Source organism: Solanum verrucosum, unplaced genomic scaffold (assembly GCF_900185275.1).
Source record: "Solanum verrucosum unplaced genomic scaffold, falcon-dt-bn FXZP01000280.1, whole genome shotgun sequence".
Lineage (NCBI taxonomy): Eukaryota > Viridiplantae > Streptophyta > Magnoliopsida > Solanales > Solanaceae > Solanum > Solanum verrucosum.
Genome location: NW_026019982.1, coordinates 4357941 through 4374321, shown reverse-complemented (window position 1 = coordinate 4374321; position 16381 = coordinate 4357941). Strand labels below are relative to the sequence as shown.

General features: G+C 30.2%; 1 protein-coding gene and 1 pseudogene across 1 annotated transcript; one reads left to right on the top strand and one right to left on the bottom strand.

The window, feature by feature from the left end:
* Positions 1-1893: 1893 nt before the first annotated feature.
* On the top strand, positions 1894-3345 carry LOC125817456 (allene oxide synthase 3-like). The gene is given in 2 exon segments (XM_049496992.1): positions 1894-2123; positions 2126-3345. Coding segments are annotated over 2 exon segments (1437 nt in total). The 5' UTR covers positions 1894-1906.
* A 1152-nt stretch (positions 3346-4497) lies between these two features.
* Positions 4498-9545, bottom strand: LOC125817730 (allene oxide synthase 3-like; annotated as a pseudogene).
* Between the last annotated feature and the right edge of the window lie 6836 nt (positions 9546-16381).

The window sequence follows — 16381 nt, the reverse complement described above, 5'->3', positions numbered from 1 at the left end:
GAAGTTGATGGGTCCACGTACACTCAACTTATAAGTGTTGATCCACCTCTGTCTGCCAACTACCGCCGACGTACACATTGTCAACCATCACATATTTTTCATATATCGCGAATTACTACCATCAACTAACTTTATCATCACAACCACCACCATTACTGTCAACTACAACTATTATTTCAGTTAGTATACAACATCAATCACCTCCACCATTATAAGCATGACAACCGCCATTACTAGCCACTAATAACATTAATCATTACCGCCACCACCGCTACAAAATCATCTATCATTATTAGCGAACATAATTATTTTTAAAATAATGACTTTAATTACTAAATTTATATTTTTAATATTTAATACTTTTTATTAAAACTGTATATTTATTTATGTTTACAAATAAATAATTATGCATATATATATATATATATATATATATATATTAAAGAATAAACTATATTAATTATTTAATATTCAAATCTAAAAATAATATTATTCAGATTCAAACACATTTTAATTTTAACGAAATAAGTAATAAGGTTAAGCCTTTCGATAATCTCAATGTCCCTAACTTATCTCATTTGATGGGATAGATACATGCATTGTCACATGAATATAGATTTTTATTCATACTGAATTTGTTAAAAATAAATATATTTTATTAAATTTTAAATTTGTTACTTTGGATTTTTCTACAGGCTAAATTGTTAAAAAACACTTTGTTGAAACTATATTACTGGCAAGTTCCTAACTTTGATAGTGACCTGATTTTCGTGATACATGTACTACATGCACATTGATTTGTGTAATATATACTCGTTCATTTTTATTTGTCACTTATTTTTAAAATAGATTTTTATTTTTAATTGTTATTTTTGACATAACAAAAAAAAGACAATTATTTTTTCCATGTTTTAGCCTTAACATTAAATACTTATTCTCCAAATTATTTTTCAAGACCTAATACTAAACATAGAGATAATTTGGTAAACTATCTATATCAATAATTATTTTCTTAATAGTGTTTGTGTTTATTGAAAACAACTAGTTTAAAATAGTTGTTTTTAAAGAAATTAATATATAATTAACTACTCCCTCTATTTTAAAATTATTAAGTGTATTATTGAGCTTTTTTTCATATATAGTTTAAAATAAGTGTATTGTTCAAAGTTAAAGAGAGTTGTTTGATTATAATTCTTTTTTTGCCCCTCATTTATATTTTCTAGGTGATAATTTCAAGAGAGTCAATTGTTCATATTTTTTATTTTACTTTGAATTATTTTTATTTTCAAAAATAATTTGAAAATAACTAAAAGGCAAAAGTAAAAAATGGTGTTTATTTTATGTCCTAATTTTTTTTTCTTAATGGTGTACATTGCTTCAAGAATTCACTTATATTAGTTTTTATCTTTGCCATTACAATAAATGTGGAGAGAGATTAACTTGGAACAAGTTTGAGTACTTCTGCTTTAATTTATACAGTTATTTAATATTTTTTCCGTTCAATAATAGTTGTTCATTATATTATTTTAGGATGTCCAATAATATTTGTTCATTTATGAAATTAATGAATAGTTTTACATTCAATTTCTAATTTATTCTTATCATTAATTATAATCACTTCTCTATTACATTTTTCAAAACATTATATTTATTATATTCAATAATTTAACGTTTATAACAACCCAAAAATATGCCACCCCTCTAATAATATTTCACGAGTTATCTCTTTCACGTGAAGAACGCTAGGATTAACCAATCAAATGATTATTTTAGTTAGGCTCTAGCAATATCTAATTTTTTTCCCTATATATAGATACATCCTACAAACATAAAATTACACATAAAAAAGTTCCAAAGACTCATATTAGAAATGGCTAATACCAAAGACTCATACCACATAATTACAATGGATACCAAAGAATCTTCAATTCCAAATCTTCCAATGAAAGAAATTCCTGGTGATTATGGTGTCCCATTCCTCGGGGCAATAAAAGATCGTTACGACTTTCATTACAATCAAGGTGCTGATGAATTTTTCAGGTCTCGTATGGAAAAATATGATTCCACTATCTTTAGAACTAATGTCCCTCCTGGTCCTTTCAATGCTCGTAACTCCAAAGTTGTGTCCTTGTGGACGCGGTTAGTTATCCCATCCTTTTTGATAACTCCCAAGTCGATAAGGAAAATTACTTTGAAGGTACTTTCATGTCCTCCCCATCTTTCAACGGTGGTTATAAGGTTTGTGGTTTTCTTGGTACAACTGATCCTAAACACACTACACTAAAAGGTCTTTTCTTGTCTACACTAACTAGATTGCATGACAAGTTCATCCCTATCTTTACTACCTCAATCACTCAGATGTTTACAAGTCTTGAAAAAGAATTGTCTGAGAAAGGAACGTCTTACTTCAATCCCATGAGTGATAACTTGTCGTTTGAATTCCTCTTTCGATTGTTTTGTGAGGGGAAAAATCCAGTTGATACAAGTGTTGGTACTAATGGACCAAAAATTGTTGACAAATGGGTTTTTCTTCAACTAGCTCCATTGATTTCACTAGGCCTTAAATTTGTACCAAACTTTCTTGAAGATTTGGTGTTGCACACTTTCCCTCTACCTTACTTCCTTGTAAAAGGAGATCATCAGAAACTATACAATGCGTTCTATAACTCCATGAAGGATATTTTAGATGAAGCGGAGAAACTTGGAGTTAAAAGAGAAGAAGCTTGTCATAACTTTATTTTCCTTGCAGGATTCAATTCATATGGGGGTATGAAAGTGTTCTTTCCATCTTTGATCAAGTGGATCGGAACATCAGGACCTAGTTTACATACTAGGCTTGTTAAAGAAATCAGGACCGCGGTTAAAGAAGCAGGTGGGGTAACTCTTTCAGCTATAGATAAAATGCCTCTTGTTAAGTCTGTGGTTTATGAGACCTTAAGAATGGACCCTCCAGTTCCGTTCCAAACGGTTAAGGCTAGGAAAAATATAATTGTTTCTAACCACGAAGCATCGTTCTTGATCAAGAAAGATGAATTGATATTTGGATATCAACCATTGGCTACAAAGGACTCAAAAGTTTTTAAGAATGCGGAGGAGTTTAATCCAGATAGATTTGTGGGATATGGAGAGAAGTTGCTTAAGTATGTGTATTGGTCAAATGGTAAGGAGACTGATAATCCAACTGTGAACGATAAACAATGTCCTGGTAAAGATCTGATAGTGTTATTGGGAAGGCTATTGGTGGTGGAGTTTTTCATGCGTTATGATACTTTTGAAATTGAATTTGGAAAACTCTTGCTTGGTTCAAAGGTGACTTTTAAGTCATTAACCAAAGTAACATCATGAAGTGAAATGAATATAAGGGTGGGTTTGAGTATTTGTTTTTATAATAAGGAAGAACTATCTCATAAGATTATAACAATAATCTAGCTAGGGGTAGTTCAAAATCCAACTTTTCATCTTGAAAGAGTGTAATTTTCTATATTTTAAGTTTGTATTAAAATCTACGCGATGCGTGGATGATAAAGCAAGTTAATTATGATAAAATATTATCTTATAATATTTGTTTGATCATATTGAATGGTTATTGTTAATTAGTACAATCTTTCTTTGATATAATGAGGTTGGTATTTCATCGATGACTAAACTAATAAGTCATTCTCGAGTGTTCTTGTTATTCGTGTTAAATTTATATTATTATTTTTTCCGTTTCAATTTATGTGAAGATATTTGACTATGATGCATACATTGAGAGGATTTTTTGGAGCTGAAATCATCTCATAAAAGGTAAAATGAAAAGTTTAAAATTAAGTTATTACTAACTATTCAAAAAGTCAGATCTCCTTTGATATGTTTTTTCACTTCTTGATGAATAATTAATGCTTAAATAGAAATATTCACAATTGACAAAATAGTCATTTAAATACTCCCTCTGTCCTTAATTACTTGCTCACTTTTGAATTGACACACCTATTAAGAAAATAATTAATGACATAGTGAGTTTACCATTTTACCCCTATTAATTATGAAGTGGATGAAAAGTTCTACATTTTTGAAAATAATTAGTCATTTAATTGAGGGTATTATAGGTAAAAAGATTTTGTCCTTTCTTGATTTGTCAAAATGGACAAGTAATTAGGAACAACTATAAAAAGAAAAGTGGACAAGTAATTAGGGACATAGGGAGTATTAATGTTAATATTAAAAATCATTTTTATTTATTAATATAAAGGATATGCGCAATGCTAGACACACCTACTCTAAAGTCTAAACTAATCATATGAACAATATATCTAAACATAATAAAATTATCTTACGAAGCTAAAAAAAAAATGTAACTAAATACTTATTGTCCTATGTACGTAAATATATATTTCTTTCATTATAAGTTAGTAAAACAATCATAAGTATAATTTATTTGATATATTAAATTATTTAATATATCTAATAGTTAATTAACTCAAGTTAAACGAATAGTTTAAAATTCTCAAAAATGACCTACCGGATTATTAGAGGCAAGAAAAACTCCACCACCAATAGCCTTCCCAATAACACTACATATCAAATCTTTATCAAGACACTGTTTATTGTTCATAGTTGGATTATCGATCTCTTTACCATTTGACCAGTACACTTACTTAAGCAATTTCTCTCCATCCCTACAAATCTATCTGGATTAAACTCCTCCGCATTCTTACAAACATGGCAATCCTTCATAGCCAATGTTTGATATCCAAAAATCACTTCATCCTTCTTGATCAAGAAAGATGCATCGTGATTAGAAACAATTATAACCGTTTGGAATGGAATTGCAGGGTGCATTCTTAAGGTCTCATCATAAACCACATACTTAACAAGAAGCATTTTTTCAAGAGCTAAAATAGTTACCCCTCCTACTTCTTTAATTGCAATCCTGATTTTCTTGACGAGCCTAGTATGTAAACTAGGTCCTGATGTTCCGATACATTTGATCAAAGATGGATAGAACACTTTCAAACCGCCATATGAATTGAAACAAAGTTATGACAAGCTAGCTTCAACTCTTTTCACTCCAAGTTTCTCCGCTTCATCTAAAATATCTCACATGGAGTTGTATAATTTCTGATGATCGCGTTTTACAAGAAAGTAGGGTAGAGGGAAAGTGTGCAAGACCAAATCTTCAAGAAAGTTTGGTACAAATTTAATCAATGGAGCTAGTTGAAGGAAAACCCATTTATCTACAATTTTTGGTTCATTAGTGCCAACACTTATGTCAATTGGATTTTTTCCCTCACAAAACAAGCGTATCATTGAGGGGATTGAAGTAAGCCGTTCTTTTTTCAAGACTGATAAACATTTGAGTGATTGAGCTAGTAATTAAATATGGGAATGATTTTGTCGTGCAACTTAGCTAGTCATGTGGACAAGATAAGTCCTTTCAATAGGGAGTGTTTGGAATTATTAATAGTGTCAAGAAAAGCGCAAACCTTATAACCACCGTTGAAAGATGGGGACTTCAAAGTACATTACAAGAATACTGTGAATTACATAGGTATTTTTTTGCGGATCATATACGAAAAATTCGCATCCTACCAAAACAATTCCGATGAAAATACCTTCGTAGGTATTTATTACTTGCGAATTTGAAAATCCCCAAGTAAATTAAACTACCTGGGGATTTGAATTCTGCTGGTAAATTACTCGCAGATTTTCTTGCAAAAAATACTAAAGTTATCCCTAGTGCAAAAAATACTAAAGTTATCCCTAAGATTTTTGGTTAAAATTGGTGAAAAAAAGGATTTTACTTACAATTTTTTTCGCAAGTAAATCCTCATGAAAATATTATATTATAATAAATTCAAACAATTTGTGGAAGATCAATAACCATTTTCATTCCTTTTTTTAAGTTTAATTTCTAGATTTTCCAATTATGTTTAGTAGTCCAAATAAAAGATGAAGAAAGTGTTTGGTATGAAGGAAAACATTTTCCGGAAAAAGTTTTCCAATTTTTTTATGTTTGGTTGGGCTAAATATTTTGGAAAATGTTTTCCAAATCAACTCATTTTCCTCAAATTTAAGGAAAATGACTTTCCTTCTAAACTTAAGGAAAACATTTTCCAAAACTCTCTTCCAACTTCAAATTACAATTATTTTTTTGTTGAAAAAATCAATTTATTTCGTCCCTACCCTCAAACCACCCCCCAACCAACCCCCCCCCCCCCAAAAAAAATAAAATAAAATTTTAAAGCTTGTTTTTAAATTCAATTTTTTTACCCCACCCTCACCCCTACCCCCACCCCCTCCCAAAAAAAATATTAAAAATTGTTTTTAAAAGATATTTCTAATTTCAATTTTTTATTTTTTAACCCCTCACCCCCATCAACCCCCCCTATCAGCCCCCAACCCCCTTCAAAAAGAAAAAAATTTAAGTTTGTTTTTAAAAAATATTTTCAACTTCAAATTTTTATTTTTTCATCCCGATCCTCGATCACCCACCCACCCCCAAAAAAAATTGAGTTTGTTTTTAAAAAATATTTACAAATTCAAATTTTCATTTTTTCACCCTACCCTCGACCCCCCACCCACCTCCTACCCAGCCCCCCACCCACCCACCCCTAAACCCCCCCCCCCCCCCGCCAAAAAAAATTTAAATTTGTTTTTAAAAAATATTCTTAACTTCAAAATTTCATTTTTTCATCCTACCCTTGACCCCCCCCCCCACCTCCTACCCACCCACCCCCACCAGCTCCCCCCCCCCCCCACAAAAAATTTAAGTTTGTTTTTAAAAAATATTTTTAATTTCAAAATTTCATTTTCACCCCTAGAACCCCCACCCACCCACCCCCCTCCCCAAAAAAAAATAAATTCAAGTTTGTTTTTAAAAAATATTTTCAATTTCAAAATTTCATTTTTTCACCCCTACCCTTGACCCCCACCCACCCACCCCCTACCAGCCCCCCCCCCCACCCCCAAAAATTAATTTTAAGTTTGTTTTTCAAAAATATTTTCAACTTCAAAATTTCAATTTTTCACCCCAACCCTCGACCCCCCCCCTTCACCCACCCCTACCACCCCCCACCCCCCAAAATAAATTTAAGTTTGTTTATAAAAACTATTTTCAATTTCAAAAATTATTTTCTACTCTAGTAAAAATAAAAGATATTTCTCAAAAATATTTTTCATTCATAAATCAAACACTAAAAATCTTTTCCGGAAAATATTTTCTACTCACCAACCAAACATGAAAAAAAAGGTCAAAAATCAACTTGTTTTCCAGGAAAACATTTTCCTTCATACCAAACACACTAGTCATTAATAAGAAAAGTAGTGTAATAAAGTCTATAAGTAAACAACTCTTAAATAAGAAATTGACACAAATTACTTAATAAGATGAATATAATTTAGGTATTTGAAAAAGTATTTATTTTCAAAACTCTAAATAACATGATGTTATTCCTATTTTCTATATATATTTTGACCAAATAAAACTTTGTCTAATTATTAAGTAAAATAAAAGATAACTTTAAAGTGAATAAAATACAAACACACCAAAATAAAAATAAGAAAATTTTATACAATAAAATGATAATTTAAATAACTTATAAGTTTAAAGTGAAAGAAAATTATCACCACTAATTGATAGATTTTATTAATTATTTGTGATATTTATAATTTTAATTTATCTTTTAATAATTATATCTTAACATATTATAAAAAAGATTTATAAGTTGGATATACAAGTAAAAATAATAGTTATTTCCTTCATTTAATACAATTTTGTCATTGAATGAGATAATTAAACTTCGTATTAATAAGGTTTATAATCAAATTTTTCTCCACTTAAAAAATGTCTTGACCTATTCAACACTACACAATTTAATATTTTTTAATAATATTATATCAACATTAATAATATTTTATGACAATTATTTTTTTATTGGATAATTAACTAGACATATAATTTTTATAATTCATATATTCAAATCCAAAAATAATAATAAGAATTCGCATCATTGATTTTTACATAGGATTAAAATTCTTACATGTAAATTAAAAAGAGCTGAAAAATGTTCGTGGCATTTATAAAAAAAAAAAAAAAAAACTAAATATGATAATTTCAAATATTTCTTTTAGACCTTTTCTTTCCAACACTTTTTTTCCCTTTAATGTTCCAACACCTTGTTAGCGTGAGATTATTGTATAATAATTTGTTTTTTACTTGAAAATGAAAAGTAAATATTTAGTAATCAAATTCCATTTTTTCATTATTATTTTTTGCATTATTATAATTTTAATTTCTTAAATGTATTTTTAAGAAAAAATTACTAATTGGTGAATCTCCAAATAAAAGGACTAGTTAGATAAATTTACAAGAAAAAAGTTCCAGTGGAAAATGCAACGATAAAATTTTCAAATATACATATTCCCAAGTAAATCCCCAAAAAAAATCTCGAACGAATTTGTAACATAAAACTCTCAAGTAAATCTCTAGGTAAGAAAATTATCAAGTAAATGCTCAATAAATAAATTCTCAATAAAATTCGTAGAACTTGGATCCCCAAATAAATCTCCATGTATGTATCCCTAGCTAAAGGTGCAAGCAACTTTATCTAGGGATTTTGCTTGCAAACTAACATGGAAATTAGTTTTTATTCATTACTTGCGGATTTACCTATGAAAACGGTACCTGCAGATTAGTTGCCCCAAATAATTCCCTAGGTAATAATTTTGTGCAAATGGCGTCTAATTTACCCACCAATTTTTCTAGGGAAATATTTTTCGCAGGTAAAAAGTTCTAAAATCTAGGAATTTTATATTTCTGCAAGAAAATTTATAGGAAATTTATGCGAAAAAAATCCCCAAATAAAATCTCTAGGTAATTTACAATTTTCTAGTGGTAGTTTTCCTTATCGACTTGGGAGTTATCAAAAAGGATGGGATAACTAACCGCGTCCACAAGGACAACAACTTTAGAGTTATGAGCATTGAAAGGACCAGGAGGGACATTGGTTCTAATTAAAGACTGTGGATTCATATTTTTTCATACGAGACCTAAAAAAGTCATCAGTACGCTTGATTGTAATGGAAGTCGTAGCGATCGTTTATTTCCCCAAAGAATGGGATGTAAGAATGATTTCATACTTATGGCCCAGTTTGTTTGTCACCCAAGTAATACCATAAATAATATTTAATGATCAATAATAAATCTCGTCCGTACATTGGTTATTTAATAGACATACCAAATTAAGTCTTAACCTCTATAAATTGGTCCTCCCTCCACCCATTAGGGTTACCACATATTCTCTACATTAATTTCATCGCTGACGGTTGTGGTAACGTAAAGCTAGGGCAAGGAGATAGAAATCAATTTACGACTAACGCTTTTGCTTCTCTCTATAATGATGTCTTCCGCATCAGATATGTACCCCTAACAATCTATATGTAAGATTATCGTGTTCAAGATCCTGATGTGTATTAAAGTATTTAATTTTACATGAGACACCCTAATCACCTGGGATTTCTTTCATAGGAAGCTTTGAAATTGAAGAGACGTCATTGGTAGCCATTATGAATCTTTTTATTTTATTTTATGTAATATTTGGCTTTTAATGTGTGATCTTATGTTTGTAGGATGTGTATATATAGTGGGAAAGTAATTATTCAAATTAGTGAAATTGTGTTATTAGGGTCTGCATGTACATGTTTTACACGTTAAAGTATCTTAATTATGAGCTATGTTAATGGGACCCTTAATATATTAATTAGTATATATAGTACAATGATTACTACAATTACAATGTAAGGCAAATAATTAATTTATATAGAAGGAGAGGATCACGAAAATCAGGTCATTATCATAGTTATGATAGACACATTTTGGTGTTGCTCAATTTTGGAATTTGCTAGACTTGAATATCTCATACAAGCGACAGAGTCAGAACTTTTATTCAAAAGTAATTATATAAAAAATAAACAAAATTTCACATTTACTATATATACCTTATTTGTTGAAAGGGGGTTTATTTATGTATATATAATAAAATATGCATCCATACAATATGGTTGGATTTATTTATTTAGATCAAATCTCAGTTGACATGCATGGCTACGTGGAATATTAATTACTATATGGTTGTGGAGTCCTTTCATTAGGTAATTTACAAAATTATAATAATTTACTCATGAGACGACAATATTATTAGGACATGTTAGGTAGTCAATAATATTTCAAATTTCAATGATCATCTTTAAAAAATTATACACATGTTTTTCATTTTGCAAAATGAAAATAAAAATAAAAGGATAATTAGAGAAAAATCAAACCAAGATTCATATATCCAAATCGTGTATAGGATTATAAAATCAACAATACACTATTTACTTCAAGATAAATTTTAAGTGACATTTTTCTTAATCAATATTATATATATGTTATTAATGGGCGCTATACCAACTATTGTAATCAGACAACACTATAAAATTATCATTAAAGTCACCACCATCAATCACCTCTTACCTCTCAGCACCAATCGCCACTATACAATTACCATTACCAATAGTTAACAATGCATTATATATCACCCACAACCAATCATCACTAGCCATGTGTATCACTATCAATATTAAATTCAAAATTTTAACATCATTTAAATAAAAAAATTCTAACCTATTTAATGGATAATATTTAATAAAGTAATAATTTTGATTACTTTAAATTTATACTTTATGAACTTTAATTAAGTAAATACAATTTATAAATATTAGGATATCGAGAAAACAAAATATTCTTAATTATCCAGTTTTAAGCGGAGACTATATATTAATTATTTATTATTCTCTTTACCTATTTATAAACTATTACTTTCTTTGTATTAAAATACATTTCAATGCTAAATTAACCTAATTTTCGTTCTCAATTGATAACAGTCTCAAGTAATAAGACAACTAAACATCGAAGCGTGTTTTAACCCAAAGAAACATAAATATAACAATAAATAAATATAAAACTCAAAAAATAAATGAATTTTAGGCATATTTTTTAAAAATCTTAATTCATAAATAAATAAATGAAACCACACTATATCTAATAGTAGGGCTTTAATATTATTTTTATGATTTTATCCTTAGGAAACATCAGAATTTCATGAGTAGGTGAAATAGTTACCTTATTATATGATATTATTTTCTCAATTTTAATCATGTATAAATAATGTAATTTTCGTCGATAAATTTTCTTGGCTAGCTCTATCTAGCTCCACCTGACAATTACCATAGTCAGTTGGCATCACTGCTGGTGATCCATTAACAACCATCATCACTGCCATAACAATCATCAACCATTACTATATATACTTGGTCAACCACCTTCATCGTTCATTTTCACCATTAGCTATATCACTATTATCCACCACAATTATTAATAATAGCGACTATCATTTATCAATACTCCATCACTATAGTATAAACTCAGGGGCGGACATATGTGGGTGTCAGGGGTTCACCCGAACTCCCTTGATAAAAAAATATAATGCATATATAAGGTATATTTTTAATATTTTTTGTATATATACTAACTTTGAACCACCTTAATCAAAGAAGAGAGATAGCCTAGTGGAACTGACCTGTGCAATTTGGGTCGCGAATGTTATTCCTAGTTTGCATGTTCAATTCCTATTGAATGCGTAAGCTGCCTAATTTTTTTACATTTAATTCTGTGAGGCTTACACTTTAAGCGGTCGACTGTATGTGTTTAACACGTCTAATGCCCAAGGGCTAGCTCTTCTAACATATCTTATATAATAGTTTTTTCATCTATAGAAATAAAAAGATTGAAAGTAATTCAACAAGTCATTAATAGTTTTTTCATGTTTTTGTTGTATATCTCAAAATTATTATATTTATTTGTAACATCTCGCAATTTGAAATAACTAGGAAGAAGCTAAGAAGTTGAAATAGTCATTTTTGGAAAGAATGAAAATCTGGAAATTTTGTCAAGTTAGAAAAAAGTGAGTTTTTGGTCAACTTCAAACGGACATAACAGCTAGCTCAGGAGAATTTAGGTGTACTTCCAGATGTGGTTGGAAAGCTCTTGGAATGATCTTTCCAACGCTGCTGAGTTTGCACGATTCCGAGTTTGTATGAGTAAGTTATGCCCTTTGGAAGTTGGGCTGTTGAATTTAGGAAAGTCTACTCCGGATTTTTGAAGGGCGATTTAGTCTTTTCCTTACCTAATTATTCTAATTCGTTTTTAGGAGATTTATTGGGGTAAAACCAGTTTTTGGTCAGTTTAGAAAAATTAGAATTTCACGCTAGGGCTTGGAGAAAAGAGAAAAGAGGAGAAAGGAAAAGAGAAATCAAGAACCGCCAAGATCGTCGAAGTTTAACTTGTGGAATTCGTCAGGAGTGATCCCTACAAGGTATGTGAGATCACATAGCGTTGGGTTACTTCGCCCACGCGCCAATCATGATTCAATTCAACGAAATATGTTGGATTTGAAAGTAAATTTATTGAGTTCTTGATGATATTCGTTTGAATTCTTGTGGGTTGAGTTGTTGGAATTTTCTTGAGATTGATTCATGTTTTGGTTGAGTTTTTCGAGTAGAATCTGATGTATGATGGAGGTATAAGTGATTCTAAGTGTTTGGGGAAAGAACCATTGAGGTTTAGAGTTGAAAAACGGAAAAGAAAAATCGTCAAAAACCTAGGGAAGGGGGTGGGGCATCGCGCCAGCCAGCGCGCCCCAAAAGGGGCTCTGAAGTTCACCCCTTGGGGCGACGCGCCAGCCAGAGCGCCCCAGCTGGTCCTCTGAAGTTTAAGGGCTGGCGCCCCGCGCCTCTCAGAGCGTCAGGGACGCCAGTTCTCCCCATTCTTCCCTCACCTTTTCGTACTAGTTCCTAAGTGATGTACCTATGTTTCCTAGTTGATTCTAACACTCTAAGGTACATCTAAACATCATGAAATCATCCATAAACGTGAGATCATGAACCTTGAATCCATAATCCAATTCGAGGAAAGCTAAGATCAAAGTCATAGAAGCTTAGAGTCAAAGTCTAGAAGTTAAGAAACAAGTCAAAGCAAAGTTTCTTAAAGTTTTCAAGAGTCTTTAACAAACGTTTTACCTTCGTTTTAAGGCTCAAGTTTTAAGTTAAGCAAAGAGTAAACTTGAAGTTCATTTCTTCAAAAGTATATGGGGACTAAGTATTCCCAAAGAGATTTAAAATGTTTTCACATTTAAAAAAGAACAGAAACTGAGATTTCCAAAGAGTCTTCGGGCTGGTTTTCAGAAAAAGAAATCGCTTTCTAAATGAAGCAAGAGGGGAAACTTTGATTTCCAAGATAGCCTTTGAGCTAAGTTTTTGAGCACTAATCTCAAATCACAGAAGAAATATGTTTTTAAAACATAAGAGCCAGTATATTTTGGGAATAGTATTGAGCACCGAATTGAGGACGAGCATGAGTTTAGATAACTCATGTCACCATAGAACCATATAGCCACCATAGGTAGAAAAGGGTCATACTTTTTAGATGAATCCTTTTCGCAATAGACTAGTGGATCCATTAGGCAGTTCAAGTTCTATACCTTTGGCCGGGTATAGGATGCGCTGGCAGCGTGAGGTAGATTGATGTATTATCATTATAGCTCTTATGTGATGGTTGTCGGTTAGAGAAACTCCCACAGAAGTTATTGTATTTTTATATACATCAGTTTATTGTATTTTTACATACATCTCAGAATCATTTGTATCTTTGCACACACACAGAGTTAATATAATGTTTTTAAACAACTTTTCTTTATATTGCACTTGTTTTAAATTGTTTTATATTGAAATAAGTTCAATCAGGTTGAGTTAAGTTGAGCCAGGTAAGTTTTTCAATTTCTTTCAGATTCTTTCTAGCCTTTGTTGTTTTAGCATTCCTACTCGCATACTCGTACATTCAATGTACTGATGCCAGTTGGCCTGCATCGTCTTATGATGCAGACACAGGTAACTAGGATCAGCATTTCGACGCATCGTTGATTCAGTGAGCAGTTCAGAGTCTGTTGGTGAGCCTCCTTGCTTTTCGGAGGATCCATTTCATTGCTTTCTAGTTTAATTTATTAGGATGTTGTGGGGTCTGTCCCAACATCCATCTCAGTTGTTATTAGAGGCTTCATAGACAGTCAAATGTTAGTCCTTTGAGTCTTTTCATTATCAATTCTTATTGTCAAGACTTGGGTTGCCACTTTTGGCCAAGTTGAATGTTTAATCTTTAACATTCTCAGTTATCTTATTATTCAGTTCAATTAAGTGTCATTGATCATTATAGATATGATTATTGTCTTCCGCTGAGTTAAGTAAGTCAGACCAAGGATTCGCTTGGGGCCAACAATGGTCTTTGAGTGCCGGCGACGTCCAGGATGTAGGCTCGGGGAGTGACATTATTATTTCGCTATTTGAAAATAATTTTCTTTTTGTTTATGATGGAGTGATGTTTCTTTTATATAATAATAATAAAGTTTGTTGATTATTTTATTTTAGGGAGATAAGTTGTATATTATGATAAATAATATATTTTAAGAGATTGTGGCCCTTTGGTTATTTGAAAGTTAATTAAGATGTTAGAGTTGATTTGCATTTCATAATAATTTTTATATCATTACATTATTTATATTTGTAAATCATATTAGAAATTTTACTTTCTATAAATTTCTTTAATCATGTTTTAATTGTTTTAAACAAGCTATTATTGTATTGTTATGGTTTTTGTTATTGTATTATTTTACTACACTACAAATTAAAATTTTGAAGAATCAAAACAAATAAATTTGGACAAAAGAAAAAAAGAACAACAAAAAAAGTAAAATAAAACACTAGGCACTAATTTCTTTTGATTAATTTAAGTTTGCGCCAAAAAAAATATATTATGTGGATATCTTTATATTCCTAAGTTTATTTATTGCTTTTAGAAGTGGGCTGTTAGATCATGCAAAGCAACTGACCAAATCATATTACCATTAAAGTTAATTATTCATTTTATATGAATTTTAGTTGGGCATATGTGAAAACTTACATGTTTAATCACTTTGAAATTAACTTCAAACACAATGAGTATTTGATGTTAGGCTTAGCAGTCTCAAACTTCGTAACTTCTATTAAAGTTTGGCTTGAAAATCTCAAACAAATTCGTACATTTTTATTTGAATTTTAACTTGATAATCTTAAATTTTAAACACGTTTATCTTCATTACATGCATAACACAAACTCTTAGGACCACAATTGTGATTTAATTAGTTGATAGTATTATTTTCGAGTGACTTGATCGATTTTTGCACGCATACTTAATTCAGGATATATATATATATATATATATATATATATATTAAGTTCAGATATATATGACTGAAGTTAATTATTAGTTATTTTTAAATGAACTTCGACCATATGAATATGAATTTTAAACCAAAAATGATTGAAGTCCAACCATAACGAGGTTTTACTGTACAAGAAAAGAAAGAATCAAATGCATTTGATGATTAAGATATAAATTATTAAGATGCAAGCCTTGAAAAAACACGCTTAATAAATTACACCTTAATAATTAAGATTTGAACTTTTATTAAATGCAATCAAATGAGGCTTAAGACTACAAAGACTTAAAGTGTGCAACTAATAATTCATGCCAAGTTTAGAGGAGGGCAAGTGCATAAATAGCCAAATTTTGAGATCATCATTTAAGTCATAACCGCAGTGTGTGGAAATTTACATGTTTAGTCACTTTGAAATCAACTTCAAACACAACGAGTGTCTGATATTAGGCTTAGCAATCCCAAACTTCATAGTTTTCTTTTAAAAAATTTGCCTTGACAATCTCAAACTTCAACATTATTATATGAGCTTTGACTTGCCAATCCTAAACTATATACATTTTTATCTTCGTTTCACCTATCAAACCTCAATTTTACAATACAAATAACCAAAACATATATTCAAGTTTTTGTTAATCAATATAGAGTAAATTTTTTGAAGGACGAGACTACTAAAAAAATTGAAATTAACTACAAATTTTGTCGCTAATCTGTCACTATTTCGCTCGTAGCTAACAGAAATCTATCGCTAATTCATTGTTAAATAAAATTAGTGATGAGTTTTACTATTTAGTTTGGAATTTATTTGTCGTTAGATCCAAAACAATTTAGTAGTGGAGGAGAAACGGAGGACCAAGTTTGTCTTAATTATTCGTGCAGACTTTAAACAATGGCTACTATTAAAATGACAACGTCTAAATAGGCCAAATCATAAAATTTTACATTTAGAGATTTCATTTAGGTATTCCATCTCCATAAAGGCATAAACTATAATTGAGAAAATAATATTATATAATGTAGGAGTAAGGAGATAATTGTACATTTGTATGTACTA